Below are 21,018 nucleotides of genomic sequence, written 5' to 3'. Positions count from 1 at the left end.
CGACACATTTATAAATAACGCGATCTAACCCAAAAACGTTGATTATGGATAGTATGCACTCTTTAGGATGTGAATAAATATTAGTGTTTGATGTTGTCACACCTGGTCCATGCTTTGTCCCCCTCCCCCGTGCTCCTGGCCATGCTTTGTTTTGTCTATCTGTGGTGGTGTTCGCACATCCGATGAGCACGGTTGGCTACGGACATTGTGAAAGAGGTTCTACATACATGCATAGGTTCTTCTACATTTTTTATGATGTTAATTTTGTTTTTAAAGATGGTGGGTCAAATTCTAAGTGTTTTAGAGATGCAATCTGCATGAATGACATTACATGACAACAAAATATACTGATTCATATTAGACACACGAATTGATTGTGGATGTGAGTGTATCTGAGGCCAACTCCTCCAGCCATTATCAACTCGCTCCGAGTCTTATATTAGGGGTATCCTCACAAGGCCAATTGAGGAACCATATTCTTGACAAGATCATTCTTTCTTCACTGATTGACCTATTACAACTTGCAGCAGCATTACAGATCGTTGTCTGCTGATGGTGACGGATTGGGTTTTTTTTATTACAAATGTATATATTTTTTTGCATCTCATCACCGTGCCTTAGCTTGGCTGAGTGAGTCATTTTGTCTTATCATTGCGTGTACAAGAATATGAATGGGTTTAGATAATGCCAAAACTAATTGGACGGCTATTAATAATATCTGGTGATACTAAGAAAGGTACAGAAAAGTACAGTTCATGTAAGTTACCATTGCCTGCCTACTGAATGGATTATATTATATGTAATACTTTAAAGCTCTCCAGCATATTTTTTCACCTGATGACGATTGCTTGTGTTGCGATCGAAATGTCGTGATATATATATTTTTTTATAATTTTTCTATCTACGTGGCTTTACCGAAAGACCTAAAGAATACTTTAAAGGATCTTTTATTCCCAACATTCACTAAAGGAAGTTACCTTACAATGTACAATAATTAATTATGTAAAAAGAAAGCAGAGCGGTTAGGTCATGCGTGTGTGTCGCAGTTACATTGGGCACACTACTCTGGGATTCCCTTCGTAGATGTATGAAGTTTTAGGGAATGTATATCTTTGCGACATGCTCTTCTTTAAGGATCTCTACGAATGATTTGCTTTTGTTCTTCTAGCCAGATTCACAAAATTTTGCAAATTGTAGGGATTTGTGGTTGAAAGGCTGCAGCATAATGAATAAATTCAAATCGATTGTGGAATTGATTCTTGAAGAAGCTTTTGAGCCGTTAAATGGCTAACACTATCTGGAATTGATTCCACGCATTGCGTTTATTTGCTGCTAGCAAATATTTTGTAAAAGGGGTCTGAATATTGCCACGTATTTGTTATTTGAGCTTTTTAGGTGCATCTGACCAATGCTAGGTCACCAAATTCATAGGGAGGGGGGAATGTAAATATTTAAGCCCTGGATTCTGAAGTTATATTAGTAAGAGATAAGCACAGTAGTCCTCAAACACTAGGCTTCACACTCCTTATGTCCAGACATGTGAAAGCAATGTGATAAGCTTGTGAAGGCTCAGAGCTTTAGAACAGATGTTTGAGAAACACCAGTAAAGAATTGCTTTAATTGAGATCTCATCTTTTACATAAATGTGACACTTTTATACCTTTTGTTACCCTTTTAAGTATGTCCCAATAATGTTTTGTTCGTTATAAGTACAGGCATGTTGGAAGGTGTACTAAAACTCCTCTGGTGGAAGAGTGGAGTGAGTCTTTGTGCATACTAGTAAACTTACGAATACACGTTCATGCATTGTGTGCAGCCTGTCTGGGTGAAAATCCATTCTTTTTTTTCTGTACCATGTCGCCCTTCTTATCTTGTTGCCGTCAACCTTCCCCCTCTTTCGACAGGTGCTGGTGTCCGTGCAGTCACTTATCCTGGTGTCGGAGCCGTACTTTAACGAGCCAGGCTATGAGCGGTCACGCGGCACGCCCAGTGGCGCGCAAAGCTCTCGCGAGTATGACGCCAACATCCGGCAGGCGACGGTCAAGTGGGCCATGCTAGAACAGATCTGCAGCCCGTCGCCCTGCTTCCGGGAGGTGAGCACCACCTCCCTTACCCCCCCCCCCCTCCACACGATCGAGATTCTTGACATTATTTCGGCACCCAGGAAAAGCATGAGTGTTACCTTCATGAGTGGTCACAGTATCTTGCCATTTTGGTTAAAATGGCCAGACCTTAATTCTATGCGGAGTATGCAGTGATGGATTGAATATCTCGAAAGCATCCTTATGGTGTGTTGTTTTTGTAGATTTGTTTGCAGAATATGGATGGCCCTTTTTTTTTGTGTAACCTATTACAAAGTTGGTCGTTGAAAAATGTTGTATTAATGTTTTGGCCAGAATTGCTGTAGCGGTAGGCATTCCCGGTAATGCAGTTTACTGCTTGAGAGAGGCTAATCGGGAGTCTCTGTGGGGGGGAAGGGTTTTTGCTGCCAGGCATGCTGTTTTTTGTGAAATAGCATGAGGCTCGCAAATGAATGTGTGCCTGGACTATTGGGTTTTTATTAACACTCCTCACAGCAACATCAACCGAGATTATTTTGTGTATAACCATGCGATAAGGCCTTGCAATGAGCACACGGGGTAGTGATTTTAGTACAGAATCAAGATGTGTCATCTTCGGGATGGGTTTTCTTCTCGTGGGTTTTTTAAAGCCCGTAGCCTCAATAAAGACTTTTAGTGCCTATCTTAGGGAGGGGACATCGATTTGTGCTTTATGTTGATTTTAAATACTGTTGCAAAGAGAACCCAAAATGTACTTGAGGCTTACACAATAGATACCCTGTAGCTTGAAATGAGTTGTCCAAAATTAGTTTATCAGTATTGATGATTTTTGCATGATTGTGAATTATTTGCATCTATAAAATGTCATTAAATATGCCTACCAGGAAGTGTCGTATTGTCGATGCCGGTTATTCGTTTAGAGTTTTCACGCTAGATGTTACAGATGCAACTCGGATCTCTTGAATATATTTTGTCCAAGCTTCTAAACAGGACCTTTGTCAGAACCTTGGCTGATGACATGAAACATCTGGTGCAATGTTTGCGGTGCTGCAGTGGAAATTGGCTCCAGGGGATCGTCAAAGGCCAGATTTTTTATTTAAATCAGAATTGTAGGGTAGACTTTAAAGAATTAATGTGGCCCACTGTTTGTGTTTCAGAGGATTTTTTCTTGCTTTCATAACATCTCGCAGGGCATTTTTCAAATTGACAATTTTAACTGAAAGCATTTTATAAACAAGTTTTACAATAAATGTAATAATTTCACCCCACTGAAGATTTCCCTTACCATACAAGCTTGGTCAGTGTGAAATTATGCTGCCTGTGTGCACAACCGTAAGGATGTTGAGCAGCAGAGCTCTTGAAAAATATTTTACACAAAAAGGAATGACATACAAATTTATGGCGCTGAATTGCTTAACAAAGGATGGAAACCAGATGCACTGATGGCTGGGAATAATGCCCATTCTTTCTCTTAAGTCTAAGTCGCAAACGCATTCAAAAAGAATCCACTCTCAGCAAGATTGCTTTTCGACTTTTATTAAATGCGTATTGGAAAAAATACGGAAATGCAGAAGATAGAAAAAAATATCGTCTGGCAGCTGAGTAGGTAAATAAATAAACAAGCAATGAAAAGAAATAAATGTAAGTTATAATTTTATTTCTCTATAGCAGTAAGCGCCAAATCAAAACTGACGCAGGCTTTTAACCAGTTGAGAAAATGTCAAACGTGGGTGGTGCAGTGTAGGCATAAGCGGCGGTTGGCTTAATGACCAGAAAAATGTGGTTTTTACTTTGTAGCGGCTCCAAATGTACTCATTAAACTTGTGTATTTTTTGCTAATTTCTACATTTTCCTTGTGCACCTTAATCACCTTCGGGGTTCCACTATTCCTGGTGTTACATGGTCCATAAGTATTTTTCTGTCTGTTAATCTCTGTGTCAGTGTTTAATTAATAGAGCCTTTAAATGAAATGTCTTCATTACCTTATGTAATGCAAGTGTCAGTATTTTTAATTGCTAGAGCATTATGCACTTCACGAGTGGCAAGCATTGAATTGATAGCGTTTGCTGCTCTTTGTAATACATTAAAAAGCTGCAGTGTGAAAAAAGCATTGATATTGTTTCGAAAGATATAACACAAGTAGTGGCTCATCCCTTAAAGTATACGGTGAATTTTTGATCAACAATGCGCACAATGGTATGCAATTGGGTCTATAATCTTCTAGTTCTAATGTGTGTTGGCTGTGTTTGATTTTTTTAAAATAACGTCCAGACAGAACACACAATCTACTGGCTCGTTGCACATTTACAAATTTAGCAAACCATATTACGCATGTTTTATATTCCAAAGTGATGTTGGCTGTTTATCCTCATTTTGCTAGCATTACAGATTATTCATGTGCACAATATGCTTAGTTCATCATATGCACAATATGCTTAGTTCATTGATCATTCACCATTTACCTTGGTTAGTTATGGGCAATCATGTGAAGACATGCTTTATAACAATATAATAAACAGCCATTGGTTGCACACGGCTGACCAGGCCACTGTAATGATCAACCAAATGGAACAGCAGTGGTGCTAATCTCTTTCATGGTGCTTTTCAGCACCCTAATTGGATACTGTTAATTAGCCATCATGAAATATCATGGTGATTAACAATGTATTGAAATCACCCAAGTTGTACATGCCTTAATTTTTTCAGTGTCTTAAAATGTTAATTGCATTTACTTGCTTTGTAAATGCAATTTGTTTTGCACGAGTAACCTGTTCCAACAATGACAATTTTCTTATAACAGGACATTCCCATTCTAGTTGCTTTCTCCGCTAATTTAGCATTGCTTACCTCTTACCTGTAAAGGCCACTCACTATTTCTGGATGTTTAGTGTTCATGAAATTCTGTTTTCAAATCATCTCGCTCCTAATATAAAAAAAATAAAACTGCCCATTGGCACTTTGGTTGGCTGTGCAAGCTTTGAGCCCTGCTGTGGCTGTAATTGTGTGTCGGTCGGCAGTGAATAATTCGGAGTTCATCCGAAGATGTTCACAGGAATAATAATCTTTTTAAAAAAATTTAAGTAGACAACATTTTTAGTATTATGTTCTTGACATAAAGAAGTTAGCTTGCATTTTAAAAAACGACTGCTGGAGACATTAGCATAATGTTGCATTTCATTAATAGTGAAAGACAAGCCTTGCACGCCACAGAAGTTGGGTTCATGCACAGAGCTAGTTTGCAAATCCCAGACCGCAGCACTAATTAATGAACTGTGTGCATTTTGCCTGGAGGGTGCAACCCAGCACACCCCTTAAGCGCGCTTGCTCGCTGATAAGACATGAAGTCTGTGACGCCGGGCAAGGGCCACTGTGCTGCAGTGGGAATGTTCAGGGTACTGCCGCGTTAGTTAAGGCCCACATCTGGTTGGCGGAGGGCAACACTCTGAGAAGGCCACACACAATCCGTGTGCCTTTTAACGTAAAAATTTGATCGGACCGAAGATTGAAACGGTGAATATCTTGTTGCGGCAAGCGAATACTATTTTCTCATCACATAGCATCACATTTGTACTCAAAGTTGACGGTTTGATTATGCAGTTAATATAATGAACCAATGCAGAATTCCCATTGAGTGAGGCGAGTGGCGCACTTGGCTGCCAACCCACTCTGCGGTGTTCATCGTTGATATGGTGGTGATGCTGGTTGTCGGGCAGACTGTTTATATAAGACACTTATTGATATATGTTTTTAAAGTCAGACTTAGGAATCTACAATTGAGCGACACATTTATTGTAATACGACACGTGTGAAAGCTCATAGCCAAAAGATAATAAATCTGTCCCACACGTAACAATTTTCCCAAAAATGTCTAACCTTAAGGTTATGTATGCTTGTCAATAGTCTGCATTAATATTGCATTTTGAGTAGTCAGGGATTACCGTATCTATAGCTAACATAATTTAAATCACATTTATAACATCCAATAGGAGCACATGTTTCATGATTGAAATTAACCCCTGAAAATAAATAAAAACGATGAAACATCTATGCCGATGTGAAGCCTACCTGCAGTGCAAACAATGCCTTCCTGCACTAACCCTGACCCTAAAAACCTAAAACAACAGACCGTGCTCCTCTCAAGGGGATAGACCCCACCAAAATAGAAATGCAATAAAAAATATAAATGGACGTTCAGCACTGGGCACAGCCAGTACTGTGCAGGAGCATCACGCTCACATTGGTGAACTTTAATCCCAGACTCATAGGCTGAACTGCCATTCATGTGATGATGCCCCCATGTGCCTTGCTCGTCCGGAAAACAGCTTTGCTTTGGGTCATTGCTGTACTCGGGTACCTTTTATGAGCTCACTTGTTGAAAGTACATTTCACATTTTACTTGATACGTCTTATTTCCGTGTCACATGGTACTTTTTACACAGTGTGCCGTGTCAAACGGGAATGTCAGCCTGACGCGAAGCGTTAACCGGCGGCGCTTGCCGGAAAGCAAGTTTCGCTGTGACCCTGCTTCCTCTCGAAGCCCTTGGCGTTTACTTTCCTTTAATTTCATCATCTGCTGGATGAAGGGCCTTCCCACATCTCCATCTCTCGTGGTCCTGCGATGCCACACTCGTTCATGCTTTTGCACACATGCTGATCTCATCTCCCACCTCTGCAGCGGTCATCATCTCGGGCATGTTTCTTCCTTCGCCTGTCATTTCATCACCATTTTTCCAATGGCTGTCATTCCTTATTGTAATGTCCTCTCTAAGCCCATACCTTTATTAACAGTCGATATGTCTCCGATTTTAATAGGTCCTCTACTTTTACATCTTCATGGCCTTTCAGTAGGATTGCATTACTGAATTATATTTGAATTGTAGCATCCCTTTCATCTGCAATGAACTACAACGAAAACTGCATATGAAATGGACATGGCAGCAAATATTACGTGGCCACTTCCATTGCCCTTTATCAAACTAACGTGGGAAAATGTTGCTGTCAAGTTGCCCATGGAGATGGGATGCCAGTCTGATAATGACCAAGAGTGACTGCAGTCCTTACCAAGTGTGGATGTGTTACTCGCAACACATCCTCGGATGCTCTTGGGTGAGGCGCATTGTTTGCTTATGCTATTTAAACCATTTCACAACAGCCCTTTAAAGCCATGCTTAGACTATACACAAGCCAACCTCTGGTTTTGGGTGACCTCTGCTATTGTGACGTACCTCTCCCGAAATGTTCCACGCGTTTTGAGTGGCACTTGAGAGACACAATAAATGCTGCGGTACGACCATGCCACAGTGAACAATGGCAGCTCCCTGCAGAGATGCTGCGTGCGCGGGCTGTGTACACATGGTACCACCAGCCCTTCCAGCATGTTCTTATTGCGTCCATCGCCCTTGACTGCTGCTCCTCTACAGGTTTAGGGGATGGCGGCTGCAAATGCAGATTTTTTTTTCAATTTGAATTGCAAAATCTTCTCATGGCGACCGCACCCCGGGGCTCGTTGAGTCAGCCAAGCCCACAAGTAGTGCTCCATTTTAGTCTATTGGGGTTTCAGATTTGTAATTATCCCTTTAGTAAATTGAAGTGCCTCAGCTTATTAATAATAATACTAATTAATAGTTCACCATTTTGATTTGAAACACGCTGTACAGTATTCGCTCACTCTTGAAGAGAGAATCATTGTGGCGCGATAAACCACGGACGTGGGAAGGCCGCCAGGTGCTGAGCGAGCCGGCGCCAACAATTGTCCAAGCTCTGCGGCCTCCTGCATATTCAGACATTTCGTGTTTACTTGTGGGCGGAAATCGCGTCGCCAAGAGAAAACCCACCCATACAGAATGGAACAGATGTAGTCCACATTTTCTGTGACCACCTTATCTTGGTAAGCCAGGGAATGGCACCTCTAAATACCAATGGGAAATAAGTTTCACGACATTTGTGTGGCTCACGAATGCTCTTCTCCACAGCGCTGGATTTCAGGCATGCACCACCACCACCCGGCATGATTGCGTGAATGGGCTTTGATCTCAATACTACTTGAGTAATTTTATTGCATAATTAAAACTTACTGAAATTTCCCCCCCTTTATTACATATTCACTGCAGCTGAACATGAAAGAAATGTGCATTTCTTCTTCTGCCATAAAAATTAGAACCGTAAAAATGTTTTCTTAATTATTAGTACACTCCGTGTGCCCTAATGTAGTCAATTCATAAACACACTACAATTAATTATGAAGATGAAGGAAACTCGATTTTTCAGAAAAGTGTACACTCACGGAGGCAAAGTGGACACCAGAAATCCACGGAATAATTTAATTTCTTTCATTAAATAACAATGTATTCATCTTTTTGCTTAGAGTGTGGTGGTGGAATCGTAACAAAGGTAATTGATCAAGAAAAGGTCATTGAAGCAATGTTATTGGCTGCGGTTTGAAGGCCACTGTGCCCGTTGTGGTCACTACGTTTGGGAAGTTTTGGCATTTGGGGGAGCTCATGATTATTCCTTCAGAGATGGCTGCCATTTTGGACAATGAGGAACATTGACCTCAACTTTAGGATATCATAAGTTTACGTCTCAATTCAGTGTATATGATAAATTTGGTCTTTGAAAATGTATGCCTGTGCAACGCTGCCAACACACATGTTTCAAACTACACGCAAACATGTGTTTAGAGCGCACAGGCTCTGCATATCCATACACCATCAGCATTTCCTGAAGAAGCTCAATGTGTTCCTTTAATCCGAGATAAGAATCTAAATAAACGTGAGCAGTTGTGACCAACTGACAGGCATCACTCATGCAGTAAAAAACACCGGTGCTGATGAGTCATTCGGTCACATTTGCTGAAATTTATTTTGATATTTTGATGGTGACCTATGATGAAAGCACCACAAATCACGTGTTCAAGATATGCTGATGGTTTCTGCATATGCACAAATAGCTGTAATTTTTACATATGTTTGCGTCTTGTCTGCACTTATTCTATCATGATGTGTTTTTGTCATACATTTACAGATTTTAAATACTGCCAACAATAGTCCACATAACTTCTTTGTGTTTTAAAGTACTGCCAGTTGTATTTCCTTTCCCTTAATGTGTTCTGTATTCCATATAATAAGTAATATTTACAAATACTTTTTTCAAAACACGCTTTAATGAAATGTACCGTACGAGTAATGGAAGAACTCCACGACTCCAGAAAGTGGCCCCGAGGCTTGCCATAACGTAAGGGACCGTGGTCAATTACAGCCAACGTCAGTTGAGCGTGGACAATTAGACCCATGGTGAAACATAACATGTAAAAAAGATCGTTGAAAAATATATTTTTAATGATAGAATATAGTATTGTCATCAGTAAGACGTAAGTTTACGAAGTTTGCAGTCGATAGCACATTGGGAAGTGGGTTAAAATTGAATTGCAAGATTTGAGGTGTACGACGACAACAACAACAGACAGAATGAGTTAAATAAAAGCGTGTAGAACGCAGCAAGACAATCATGCTGATGATAGCCAGGGCAGTGTGGCACAGACTCGGCCTAGCATGAGCGTAACTGCCCATTGTGTGCCCTTATCATTTGCTTCTTTCAAGCCCAAATAAAATGGCTCTTTACAAGATAGTGAACTATAATAGAGACCGCTCGGGCTGGAGACTTGGAGCTTTTCTGAGCTATTGCACTCAAGGGAGACTGCAGAGTACTGCATGTCTCCTTAACCACATGGTGATTTCAGGGCTGAGAAGATTCTCAGTTGATTGTTTAAAATGTTTATATTCTAAGCTTTGATGTCTGTGTTGCATCTCTACTTTAAAGTGACACTTAGATAGCTACACATGGTGGCTTATGCCATCATGCTGTTATTGTGATTACAGGCGCTTTAATAGTATCCTGCTCGGTCGGAGGGAGGTGGTGTTAAGGCTTGCTGGGTCACAGGGATCTGTGATGGCAGTGTCACGCACAAGTGCTGCAGTTGGGATGCAGATTGCAGTGCATTAAATATCGGTTTGATTTAAGCAGTCTAAACACATTGCAGAAAAAATATTTGTTTATGCGGAACTTATGAAGAAACATTAGCCTGGTACGTAGCGTCGAGGAAAGCTTGCAGAGGTGGTGTTGACGTTGTATACAGAGACTCGAATAACAGCCTGCCGTGAATCACTGCTGCCTTGGCTATTGATGTTTGGATGTGTCGTGAGAGATTTTAGGAGGAAAACATTTCTCTTTGGGGTTTGACGATGAAGCTCTGAAACTTGTGCTCTCAAGCCAATGTCGCAGGACAGGTGCCATCGGTCTTCGTGCAGGCTTGGCCACGTTTGTGGCGGCATGCAGGGTGTCTGTGCCGGCGTGCGGTTTGTGAATGTAACAAATTCGTTGGGCGTAATACCGTCTAATTAGCCCCAGCTCAGGCGGTACTTGCCACGGCATAGCGAAGAAGTATAGCTACTCCAACACCGGTAATTACGTTCCTCCAGACACACTAAACAGTTCTCGGTTTACTTGCTGCCAGATATGATTAATGCCATGTGCGAGTAGGGAGCCGCCGTTGTTTGTCATTGATAGATTCTGCCGCTAATGATGAAGCATCGCCTTACCTCTTAAGGCATTAGGCAAATTGGCTCGCGTGTCGTTGAGCACGGATGCTGCGATACGTTTTATCACTTTATGGCAAATCATTTTACAAGGTGGGATTTTCCAGGGTGGCCTGAACTTGAGCACACGAAGCTAACTGATTTGCATTACAATTAACGTTTGTAATTAACGGATGTTAACAGGTTTTGTGTGTGTGCAATTATTTGGAGATTCATCTCGGATAGCTCCTTTCATTGGGTTGAACATTGCTCATGTCAAGGTTATTGTGGCCAAGTGGGTGGGTGGGTATGCAATTCTATCTCTGCGGCTATATTTACCAGAACATGACTTAGTTGGCCTTTATTTATTTTTTAACAAAAAGTTTTACCACTTTTATCGTGTGTTTGCTCAGTGTTGTGATATTTTAAAATGTAGTTACCAAACCCATTTTAATGTTTGACCCATAGTAATTTAATGACAACTCTCCATAGAATTCCTCTGTTTACACAATGAGTTTGCTTGGGGGGGAACATGAAAGTGGCATCATTCAGACGATAAATAATACCATACAGCTAATGATGGCGTAACCTCTGTGAGTTACTGTTATTGGTATTTCTAAATGTGAACTTTTATATATTTGAAAAATTTGTCTTAATCATAAAGCACTTTAGATTTGTCGTATCAATGAAGTAGACGTGCACAGTTGATTGTACTTTGTTGTTACTGCGCACTCGCTGGTTTTGCTTTCTTCTTCAACATAAGTGCATCCAACAGCACACAGAATCATGCACAGGTGCCTTGTTTTGATAGGTTAAGCTCGGGGTAAGCAGAGTTTTGAGTCAATTTGAACCATTCAAATCCATTATTACAGCAAACTACATATGGACCAAAACATGATAAGTAAGCAGTGACATTTTGGCAAGGCTGTTGGTCAATGTGCTCATCGTTTGCGTGAGCAAAGCCAAGTTCTTCGTTTTTTTTTGTGTTTTTGTCTACACATTTTCTCGTTTGCCCACATATTTGTGTCTCTTAGTGATTGTGGATCTATCTGTGCAACTCTGTGTGTGTGCCTTGAGAGAAGATGGACATGGTTATTGAACTGCACCATTAAGCTAAAAAACTATATTTTTATATTTCAGGGAAATGCCCACTGAGCTTTGTAGCTCTTTCTCAGAAGTGACCTGGCCACACATGATAGCTCGGGGAAGTGGCTTATCACGTGGACATTTATAGCAGGCAAATACTAATGCAAGTTTCTAAATATGGAGAGAAACACCGGAGGTCCTCAATTAAAATCCACATGACCACGGAGTACATGCAAACTCCAAATATACAGGCGTCGGGGTTGGGATCGAACCCACGACGACCTCCTGTATACCAGGCGAGGTAGTGAACATATCGCGCCATTGTGGCGCCCTCTCACCACCGTGGCACCGAAGGTTCACTTCCTGGTCGTGCATACCAGAAGAAGTTAGTTTATGTACCTGGTGGGTGTCGCTCAGGGTGAATCGCCCTACGACGTGTGCTTGCGATGTGTATTATCACGGGCCTTGGAGGACACCAAGGTGGCCAGGTTTAGTGCTTGCCCTAACGACATCGCTGTGTGCGGTTTTTGGCATTGTTAGGCATTTACAAGCAACACTTGCTCTCAGCAGCTGAAAGAGGAAGCATGTATGTGTGTTCTGTGTGTGTGTATGTATGACATTTAGTGTGCTGTGTGCTCCTCCTCGGCAGGTTATTCTCAAGCACTTTTACCTGAAGAGGGTGGAGATAATGGCACAGTGTGAGGAGTGGATCGCCGACATCCAGCAGTACAGCACAGACAAGCGCGTGGGCCGCACCATGGCACACCACGCCGCCGCGCTCAAGGTACTGCCCCAGATCCTGTCCTGTAGCAGCTGCAACGAGACCTTGTGTCGTAAAAAAAAATAATACTTCACCATTTATCTGAAGCTAATGCCGAGCTGTGCGGTCCTCGCAGGGTTGGTTGTAAAACATTCGTCATGAAATCCTTAACCATGAGTTTAAGCTGATTTGTTGTGCTAATATGGCAGTGCATGTGAATGTCTTAATTCTGTGCCTAGTTTATTGTGTATGCAACTTGCTTATAAGCGTAGTATTGATGAATGCAATTATTCATGCTGCATTTAGAATTGTATATATTAAATAAATAGGTTTTGATTCCAAAATTGGTCCAATTTATGCAAGATGTTTTAAAATGCTTTAGAAGCATCTTACTACGTTGTCTTATTTAGTACATTTGTAAGAGTGTGAAAATCGGCACATGTTTCAAGGACCTGGGCTCTCAATTGCTGATCAGGCCTGAAGTCGTCGGGCAGATGCCTTTGCTTAGCCCAGCATGTACCCAGCCGGTCATGTGTGCATGCCCCTGGCTAAACATCGAATTTATAATTGCCAGCCTGTAGGCTGCACTAAAGTCGAGCAGTCACCTGCTATTGCTGTTAAGCTGATCTGGTGTCTACACAAATGCACACAAACGCACACACGTGCGATTGCTCGCTGAACACGTGCATACAGACAGTATGCTACAAAGAATACACTTCCACTTGGGAGAGAAATTAGCAGTTATCTGAGCCATTTAAAGTAAAACATGTAATAGATCTTTAAATCAAAAATTGAGTAATAAAACATTTTTGTAGGTGCAATTAACTTAGTCGTATTTTATTTAACATTTACATCTCAGGTTAATTTAATAGTTCGTAATGGAAAGACTGATGAGTAATAGGCTCAAATTGCAATTTTAAATTGATGATCTTATTATGGATTAAATCAATTCTCTTTTATCACGGATGCTGTTGAGATGATTGCGTTGCATTGCTTCCTTTGCATTCTCTGTTGCAATTGGCGAAGACAGCCTTTCCGCTCACGGCTACATAAGCGCACGTTAGTCATCGCAGCCCTTCATCGCAGTAATGCGATCCCACCTCCTTTCTACCATCATTCAGATAAATTCAGTTTATGCAGCAGACGACGGGATAACTCCTGCAAACCCTTCCTGTTTATACGCCACAGACCATAATCCTGTTCCGAGGCAAAGCTCGTCCCACACCAGCGTGTGGATTGCCTGCCGCTCCTGGAGTTAATATGCTTCTCTCTCTTTTGCCACATTGTTTTATGCATTAGCGCCCAGCTTGAGCCCTCCATCTGTCTTGTGTTTTGAAGGCAGAAAGGGATATATAGAAAAGAGCCTGGAGCGCGACCATTAATCTGGACAGAGTAATTTGGCTCCGTTGGTTAGAGAATTATAAGCAGCCTACACAGTATTTTATGATCCTGTCAGCTGCTATCGGAGGCTCTGCTTGAAATTCCACCCTTCCCATTTACCTCCATGCTGTTGTATTTATCAAGTGTTTGATTCTTTTTTTCAACGGGCCATTTTTGCTCCCACTGTTTTATAGCAAAACGATACCTGCTGTGCTCTTGTTACATTCTGGGCTAGGCACATATCTTGATTTAAGGTCGCCCCCAGTGCTCGCACATGAGCACCAAGCGACATCACGTCAAAAAACCAGCCTGGAAGGTGGATCAATGAAGAGTGCGCTTGCACCGGTGTAAATCGTGGAACCTCAATTGGCTTATCATATAAACAACCATCTAATTTGCTTTTATTGATAAATTAAAAAGCTCATTATGCCCCTGGGCTCAATAAAAATGGGTTTGACTTTGTGGACACTCAATAGTGGTTCTCCTGTGGACAGACTGACCCCTGCCATGTGAATGTGTAATTTTCCACCACTGGCTCAGGGTCATCTACAAAGGTGAGCAAGCCATTGGCTCGTTTGAACTTGCTACCAATTTAACGTAAATTTCCGTAACTTTATTTCCACAGCACTCTTAAAATATCTATTAATCTAGTTGTGGTATCAGTTATTTGTGGAGACTTGTATTTCACAGCACCAATTTTATAATACCTTGACTGAAATCAATTGTGGCAGTGTTGCGAGCACCTTCATTACACTGCATTGCACCGCATTTACACTGCATTGCGTAATATAATGCCGTGCCAGAGCAATAGACAACGGCCTACTCGCTTACCAAGTGCAGAACCTGGGTCTCTGGATGCAGCCCTTGGACAGGCATTGAGCAGGCATAAGACCTGAATAAAATGGTGTTTTGTGGTGTCTTGTCATACATTGTTGGAAAGCTGGAATTTCGATGACATTTTTTAGTGTTTTGGTCCTTTTTCATGATTATTCTTCATTATGTTGTGATCAACAATCTTCACCTTAACACTAAATTAGAGTTCTTAAAAACATCACCAATTGCAGAACAGCTGATGATCGACCAGCTGTTACTTTGCTTGAAAGCAGCAGAAAGAGGGTGGTTGTTCAGGCACTTACCAGCACTCCTGACAAGCTCTCAGAGGATGGAGACCTCGTCACCAGGGCAGCTCCACCTCATCATGAGGAGCAGGAAGCAGGTGCAACCGTGGAGGTCACTAAAACCTTTGAGCTCACTCAAAAGGTCAGACACCCAAGAATCCGGCTGCGGATGTGTCGACCTCCGAGGATGAGTTAATCGTCCAGGATGAGTGTGGCTACCAGGGACCCTGTCTACCTCGGCATCCTGGATGCAGTCAAGTTCGTTATTGACATCAGCAGGGACCTTATGACTATTGCCTTACAGGCAGTGGTAGCCATGGTCCGGGGCAGAAAGGTGATTTGGAAAAAGGGTACCAAGTTGACCGTCTTTTCAAAAGCAGTCCTGAGCGCTCTTCCGAGCGACTCAAGAAGGTATACGATACCAAGAAGGTGGAGCTGCGCAAGCCCTTTACCTCCTTTCATGCCTCTGGACGTCTGAGCCAATCATGGAACAGATACCAGCTGGACTTCTAGGAGCTGGCCTACCTTGCCAAAGTCATTGTTCCAATGTACTTGTTTCCCTTCCACTGTTTGAGATTATATGCCCTCATACAGTAATAGCAGTATTGCACCTTACCTTTTGGTCTGGCGTAAGCTCCAATTTTTACGAAGCTTCTCGTAATCTTCATGTCGGCAATCAGCAAACTGAGAATTCACATCTATCACCAACTTGGCAACCTTATCAGGGCTACATAAAGCCCAAGTTCAAGTGGGAGACTGACATCGTCTTTCAGCTGCTCAAAGACCACAGGTGGGTGGTGAATCTGACCAAGTGCCTCCTATATCCAACCCAACGAATTTACCACCTCAGAGTCGACATCTAGGTGGATGAGGGCCAAATGTGTCGACCAGACAAAAAAGCGCTCATCAGCCAGCACTTCAAAGATCTGCAAGTCAGACCAGTGGCCTCAACAACATAATTGTTGCCCTGGTCGGACCTTTATATGAGGCTGCTTCAGTGGGTTCTGCTGTGCTATTGGGACCCTATTCCCGACAATCAATCGGTGGGTCATATTGACCGAACAGGCGGTCGAGAGCCTCCCTTGGTGGACAGCATGAAAAAATCTGAAGAATGGTCGACCATTGGGGGGCCCTCCACGAGACCTCATCCTCTAGAGTGATGCGAGCGCATGGGAGTGGGTAGCTCACCTGCAAATGGCCACCACACACTGAAGGGAGCCTCATTCTCCAGTAACTCAGAGCAGTGCATATGGCCTCACATCATTTTCCTATTCGGATTTGCCAGAAATCGTATCTCACTTGCTGGGACAACACGAGTGGTGGTCAGGATGAGGGCAGGGCATTCGTTATGTTGCTTGCCTTTCATTGGGCCGGACAACATTTGTTTTCCTCGCATTGGACCGGGTTAACATTGGTATTTACATCTCCTACTGTGGTGGGGCAAAGGGTGTTTCCCAGACGTCAGGCGTTTCCGTCTGACTGCATGGACGTTAAAAGGGTAAGGTTCACTTACCTGGGTTTTTCAGAACAGGTGCTGGGCTGGTGAGGATCACAGCAACTGTTTGTCCTGTATAGGAACGCTGTCAGATGAAATGTGGCCTGAAAGGTCTGAATTTCTGGATGGCCATAGGAGCGCATTAGACACTGCTACACTCTAGCCAGAAAGGATTCATCCGAGGTGTTAAAGGACCATTCAACAAGAGCAGTGGGGGAATCATGGGCCAGGGCATTCAACGTGTCATTGGAGGTCACCGCATACATGTGCCAGAAACTACAGGCTTGGACACCTTGGCTTTGCAGGATGCTCCTTTGGGAGAACAGTTCTGTCTGCTACCATTCGAGGAGTTACCTGTCCCTCCGCCAGTTACGACCTTTGGTATGATTGCTAATAGTGTCCAGCAGCATAGACGAAGATAAAAAAAGGTTTCTGTACCTGGATAAAATCTTGGTTTTTGAGGTAATGCCACCTGTCCACTGGTCTCCCTGCCATACATCCCTACATTAAACTCCTCTAATCACTGGGAAGTTGTGTCTGGGTTCATCCCTTTGCTCAGGTAAGTTGCATGTGTTGGTTCTGTTCTCATACCTCCTTTCCTGTTTATTTACAGGTACATGTTGAGTCGTCTCTACTGTTTTGTTTAGGTGTCAGTCTTCTTTCTCACCCCCCCCTTCTCCCCTATTTTCCACGTTGGTTTCTCTTGGGCTCATGGAATGAGGATGTTATGGTCCCTTGTGGCATATGCTCATACTTAATTCTAATCGACCAGTGGATGGGGGCATGGGCTAGAAAATCAAGTTTTTAGCTAGGCAAAAAACCTTGTCTTGAAGGTGTTAGGTAAAGTGTTGCTTCTCAATACCGTGAGAGATGGTGGCAGTTTGGAGAGGCCTTCATCCCGCAGTGGCTGGTGCTGTAGCTGATGTTCTCCAAAAAGCCTCATAGAAATTATATGTAATTGTAAATCATTTGATATCCTGCATCAAAAGAAAACGGTCGAGGTTATTTTGTTCCATTAAAAAAAAAATCATCGCATATTTCATGTTCAGTAAACTAACTTTTCAGGCTAAATCAACCACAATCGTGGTGCACCAAGTGAGATGCGGTATTCTGTGTCTGTCCTGGGGTGCAGCGACACACAGCACAGCTGCGGGAGGTGCTCATGAAGCTGCCATGCCCCGACGGCCTCGATCCGGATGAAGCAATGACAGCGGCGAACCCGGCTGCCATGCTACACAGCGACACCGGCTCCCAGCAGCCTCTGCACGGCAGTCAATTCGACTCGGGACTAGGCAGGCCAAGCCCCGGGTCTCTCGGTGAAATGATGATGGGTCTAGTGACCGGTGCATCCCAGTGGCCGAGTTTAGCTGCAGAATATCCGGAAGAGACTGAGCTTGTTCCCGGAGATGGCTCAGAGCTAGAGACCAAGGCAGAACTGCCCCCAGCTGAGGGTGGTGTGGATGACGGGACCTCATCAGACATGGGAAAGCTGTGACCGATTACCTGCCTGTTGACATGGGCAACGTAAAATATAACATCGAAAGGCATTGCCTCGGACTGCAAACACCTTTAGGGAGCTGTGTGCAGCATTGTGCAGCAAAGTGTGGACAAGTGGGACTTGAATAATTTATCAGCTGTTGTGTAATCTTACAAGGAGTTTGAGCCTTCTGTCGGTTTAATTTTCATTGCTGAGAGGTGTGTGATGTGTGGCATCTCCAAATCCCGAAGAAATCCCGGCAGTTTTTTTACTTCCTCTCGTAGGAGGACTGATTTATGTATTGATGATCCCACTGCATACAGAAGAGCACGGTGATTTATTCTGTCATCAAAGGCCCAACTCCAAAATGCTGATCTATCGTGGTATGATGGGAAACATTCACGGTGGGGGAGGGGGGGGTCATATAAAGCAGCCACCTAAATGTAATAAAATATCCATAATTTCTGTCTAATAGCAGCAATCTCACAGTTGTTTAATATCACCCAACACTTGTATTATTTAATCCGCGTAGCTTGTGTTTACTTTGGAAGTGTTTGTTATTGTGTCTTGCTGAGATATTTTCACATTTTATTATTTCCATTTGGATTTCTATCCAAGCCATTGATGCTGAAATAAAGCATACTCAACATTCTACTAATGTCTGTGTTTGTCGCTTTGTTTTTTTTTCACCCACAAGATTTTCTTTCGGTAATTGCATCAAACATTACGAGAATGGTACATTCGGTAAAATCGAGCAGGCAGCTCTTGCAGCACGGTCCTCAGCTCGGGGTTAGTATTGGTTAACAATAGGCACATGGTTCCGCAGGAATCGTCCATAGATATGTCCTCATGGGCAGGCAGATTTACCAGGGGCATTCATCCAACTCGCCCTTACACTTGGACAGATGACTGCAGCTTGGAGCCTGACGTACGGTGCAGTGAAGGACATGCTGTTCCTGATCAGAGACCAGTGTCCTTTGCGTATTAAGAATTCATGCTGTTGTTTTCCCTGCTCTCCCTTTGTTATTCCGTCGTAATTTACTCAAATGTGTTGGGTAAAATAGCCGTGAAAGCAGTGTAATGCACTGCGGCAGCTATAACCACATCAGTTGGTACAATGGATGCACATATATACCATAATTTACCCTCGAATGTTGCTCTGGGCTCAAGAAAGAGATTCCATCCATACGTGGTATAGCACGTCGCTAAGGCAATTGCTTTTTTAACAACCCCTATCAATACGCCTCGAATATATATTTTTAAATATGTTCTAGTTTTTGCACATCCTATAATCATTTTTGTTTTTTGTCATCTGCTTTTATACCATAGACATGTGTCACATATAATTAGAGGGTTTTTTTAATAGTTAATAATGCATTGCTTTGTCTGCGTGCTCCGTTTCTCTATCCTAAGAATAGGGAAAAGTGATGTTGATAGTCTTTACGACTGACTTGGACTTTATCTGTTGGAAAGATGACGAACAGTTGTATCTGAGAGAAACACATCTGGTTTAGCCATGCTGAAGATGTGTTATCATTCCGGTGCTTCCTGAAGATGTGGGTAAAATGTCCAACCTTTAACCTTTTTGATCGTGATATCTTCGTGTGATATGACCGTAAATGTTTGCTAGCCGTGAGGCTGATAAATCCTATAAAACCAATAGTTATTTTTTTGGATACCACTTTTTCAATTTGTGCCAAAAACACACCATAATAAAGGGTTTGTGCAGTAGAGATGGTTATCAAAAACGAATATAGGACGCAATCGGAGAGGAGCAGGTATTGACGGTTTAAAGGGCCTCAAAATATTAGCCAGTAAAAAAACACACTTTCCTTGTTTATGGTGTTTAATCTTATCCTGTGATGAAGTACGATTAAATATGTCTTAGCAATCTGATAACGCCACAAGATTGTGTTAAATCAAAGAGGCTATACACCATGCAGCCAGCTTAATCTCTGCATCTCCAAACGTGCCCTTTTACTCTTTAAGGACTATACAACAGGAAAGACGCTACGGTTAAAAATCTCTGTTTTATAAGCGATTTGTATTTTCTGTGGAAAATGTGCACGGCTAATATCACACTTGTGCAAAGTTTAACTTATGGGTTGTAAATGATCACTGCTTCATTGATTGATTGGTCAATTTTACAAAACATCCGTTGCGCTGTAAAGTGCATTAAAATGCATCAACGAATCCTGAGTTGTATGTCACAGTTGCACATATGCTGTGACGCAGCTGTAAACATGTCGTAAGTCAAAGTATCTGCTAAAGTTATTACGATGTTATTTGAAAAAGTAGTGTTTCAGTTTGCGATCTGGCAATTGATGTAAGCTTGATACTTACAGTGCTTTCACAGCTTCATTCTGTCTGCCCATCACAACTTTGTAAAAGATTCGAAATTTACGTTGAAAGTTAATGAGAATCTTTTACCAAGTTGGAAAAGATTTTCGCGATGTGTTTCAACATACATTCTTTCCGTGTAAATATTTGCTCAATTTTCCTTGGAATTCTCGCTTAGGGTTTCTTTAAATGTGAGTTATCTGGCAATCTTCTTTTTAGAGTTTCATTTTTTTGCTCTCTCAATGCAGTGACACATTCATTTGGTGCACAGGGATTGATGCAAGCCCACAAAGCCACCGATTTTAGTTTAGGAGGCTTGCAACCAACAGGATCCGCTCCATTCGTCTCAATCTTGATCAACCTGGCATTTGGAGAGCCCTGCAGGGATGGATGGGGGGGGGGGGTAGCAAGGGGTGCCACGCCAGCAAGATGTTAACTACCTCACCTGGTATACAGGAGGTAATGGGTTCGATCCCGACCCTAATGCCTGTTTTTTTGGAGTTGGCATGTTTTCCCTGTAGTCGCGCAGATTTTTCTTCGGGTCCTCCGCTTATTCCCTCCACATTTAGAAACATTCGTTTAGAGTACTTTGCTGCTATACACTTCCACAAGATAAGCCACTTTAGTGAGCTATCAATTGTGGCCAGGTCACTTGTGAAAAAGAGCTAGATAGCTCAGTGGGCCTTCCCTAGTAAAATAATAGTGGTTTGGCCATTTCCAACTGCGGCA

At 42.4% G+C, this 21,018-nt stretch overlaps 1 protein-coding gene across 5 annotated transcripts in view; it reads left to right on the top strand.

Moving 5' to 3' along the window:
- The window catches only part of BIRC6 (baculoviral IAP repeat containing 6), a 149,365-nt gene extending 130,762 nt beyond the window's left edge, over nucleotides 1-18,603 (top strand). For all 5 annotated transcript variants that reach the window (XM_078858192.1, XM_078858191.1, XM_078858190.1 and 2 more), the window contains 3 exons: nucleotides 1,905-2,093; nucleotides 12,369-12,503; nucleotides 17,605-18,603. In XM_078858192.1, coding sequence (XP_078714318.1) covers nucleotides 1,905-2,093; nucleotides 12,369-12,503; nucleotides 17,605-17,967 — 687 coding nt within the window. In that variant the 3' untranslated portion in view covers nucleotides 17,968-18,603. The remainder of the gene's footprint in view (nucleotides 1-1,904; nucleotides 2,094-12,368; nucleotides 12,504-17,604) is intronic.
- Nucleotides 18,604-21,018: the final 2,415 nt, after the last annotated feature.

This window comes from Lampetra fluviatilis, chromosome 7 (assembly GCF_964198595.1).
Source record: "Lampetra fluviatilis chromosome 7, kcLamFluv1.1, whole genome shotgun sequence".
Lineage (NCBI taxonomy): Eukaryota > Metazoa > Chordata > Hyperoartia > Petromyzontiformes > Petromyzontidae > Lampetra > Lampetra fluviatilis.
This window is presented reverse-complemented; position numbering and strand designations above follow the sequence as displayed.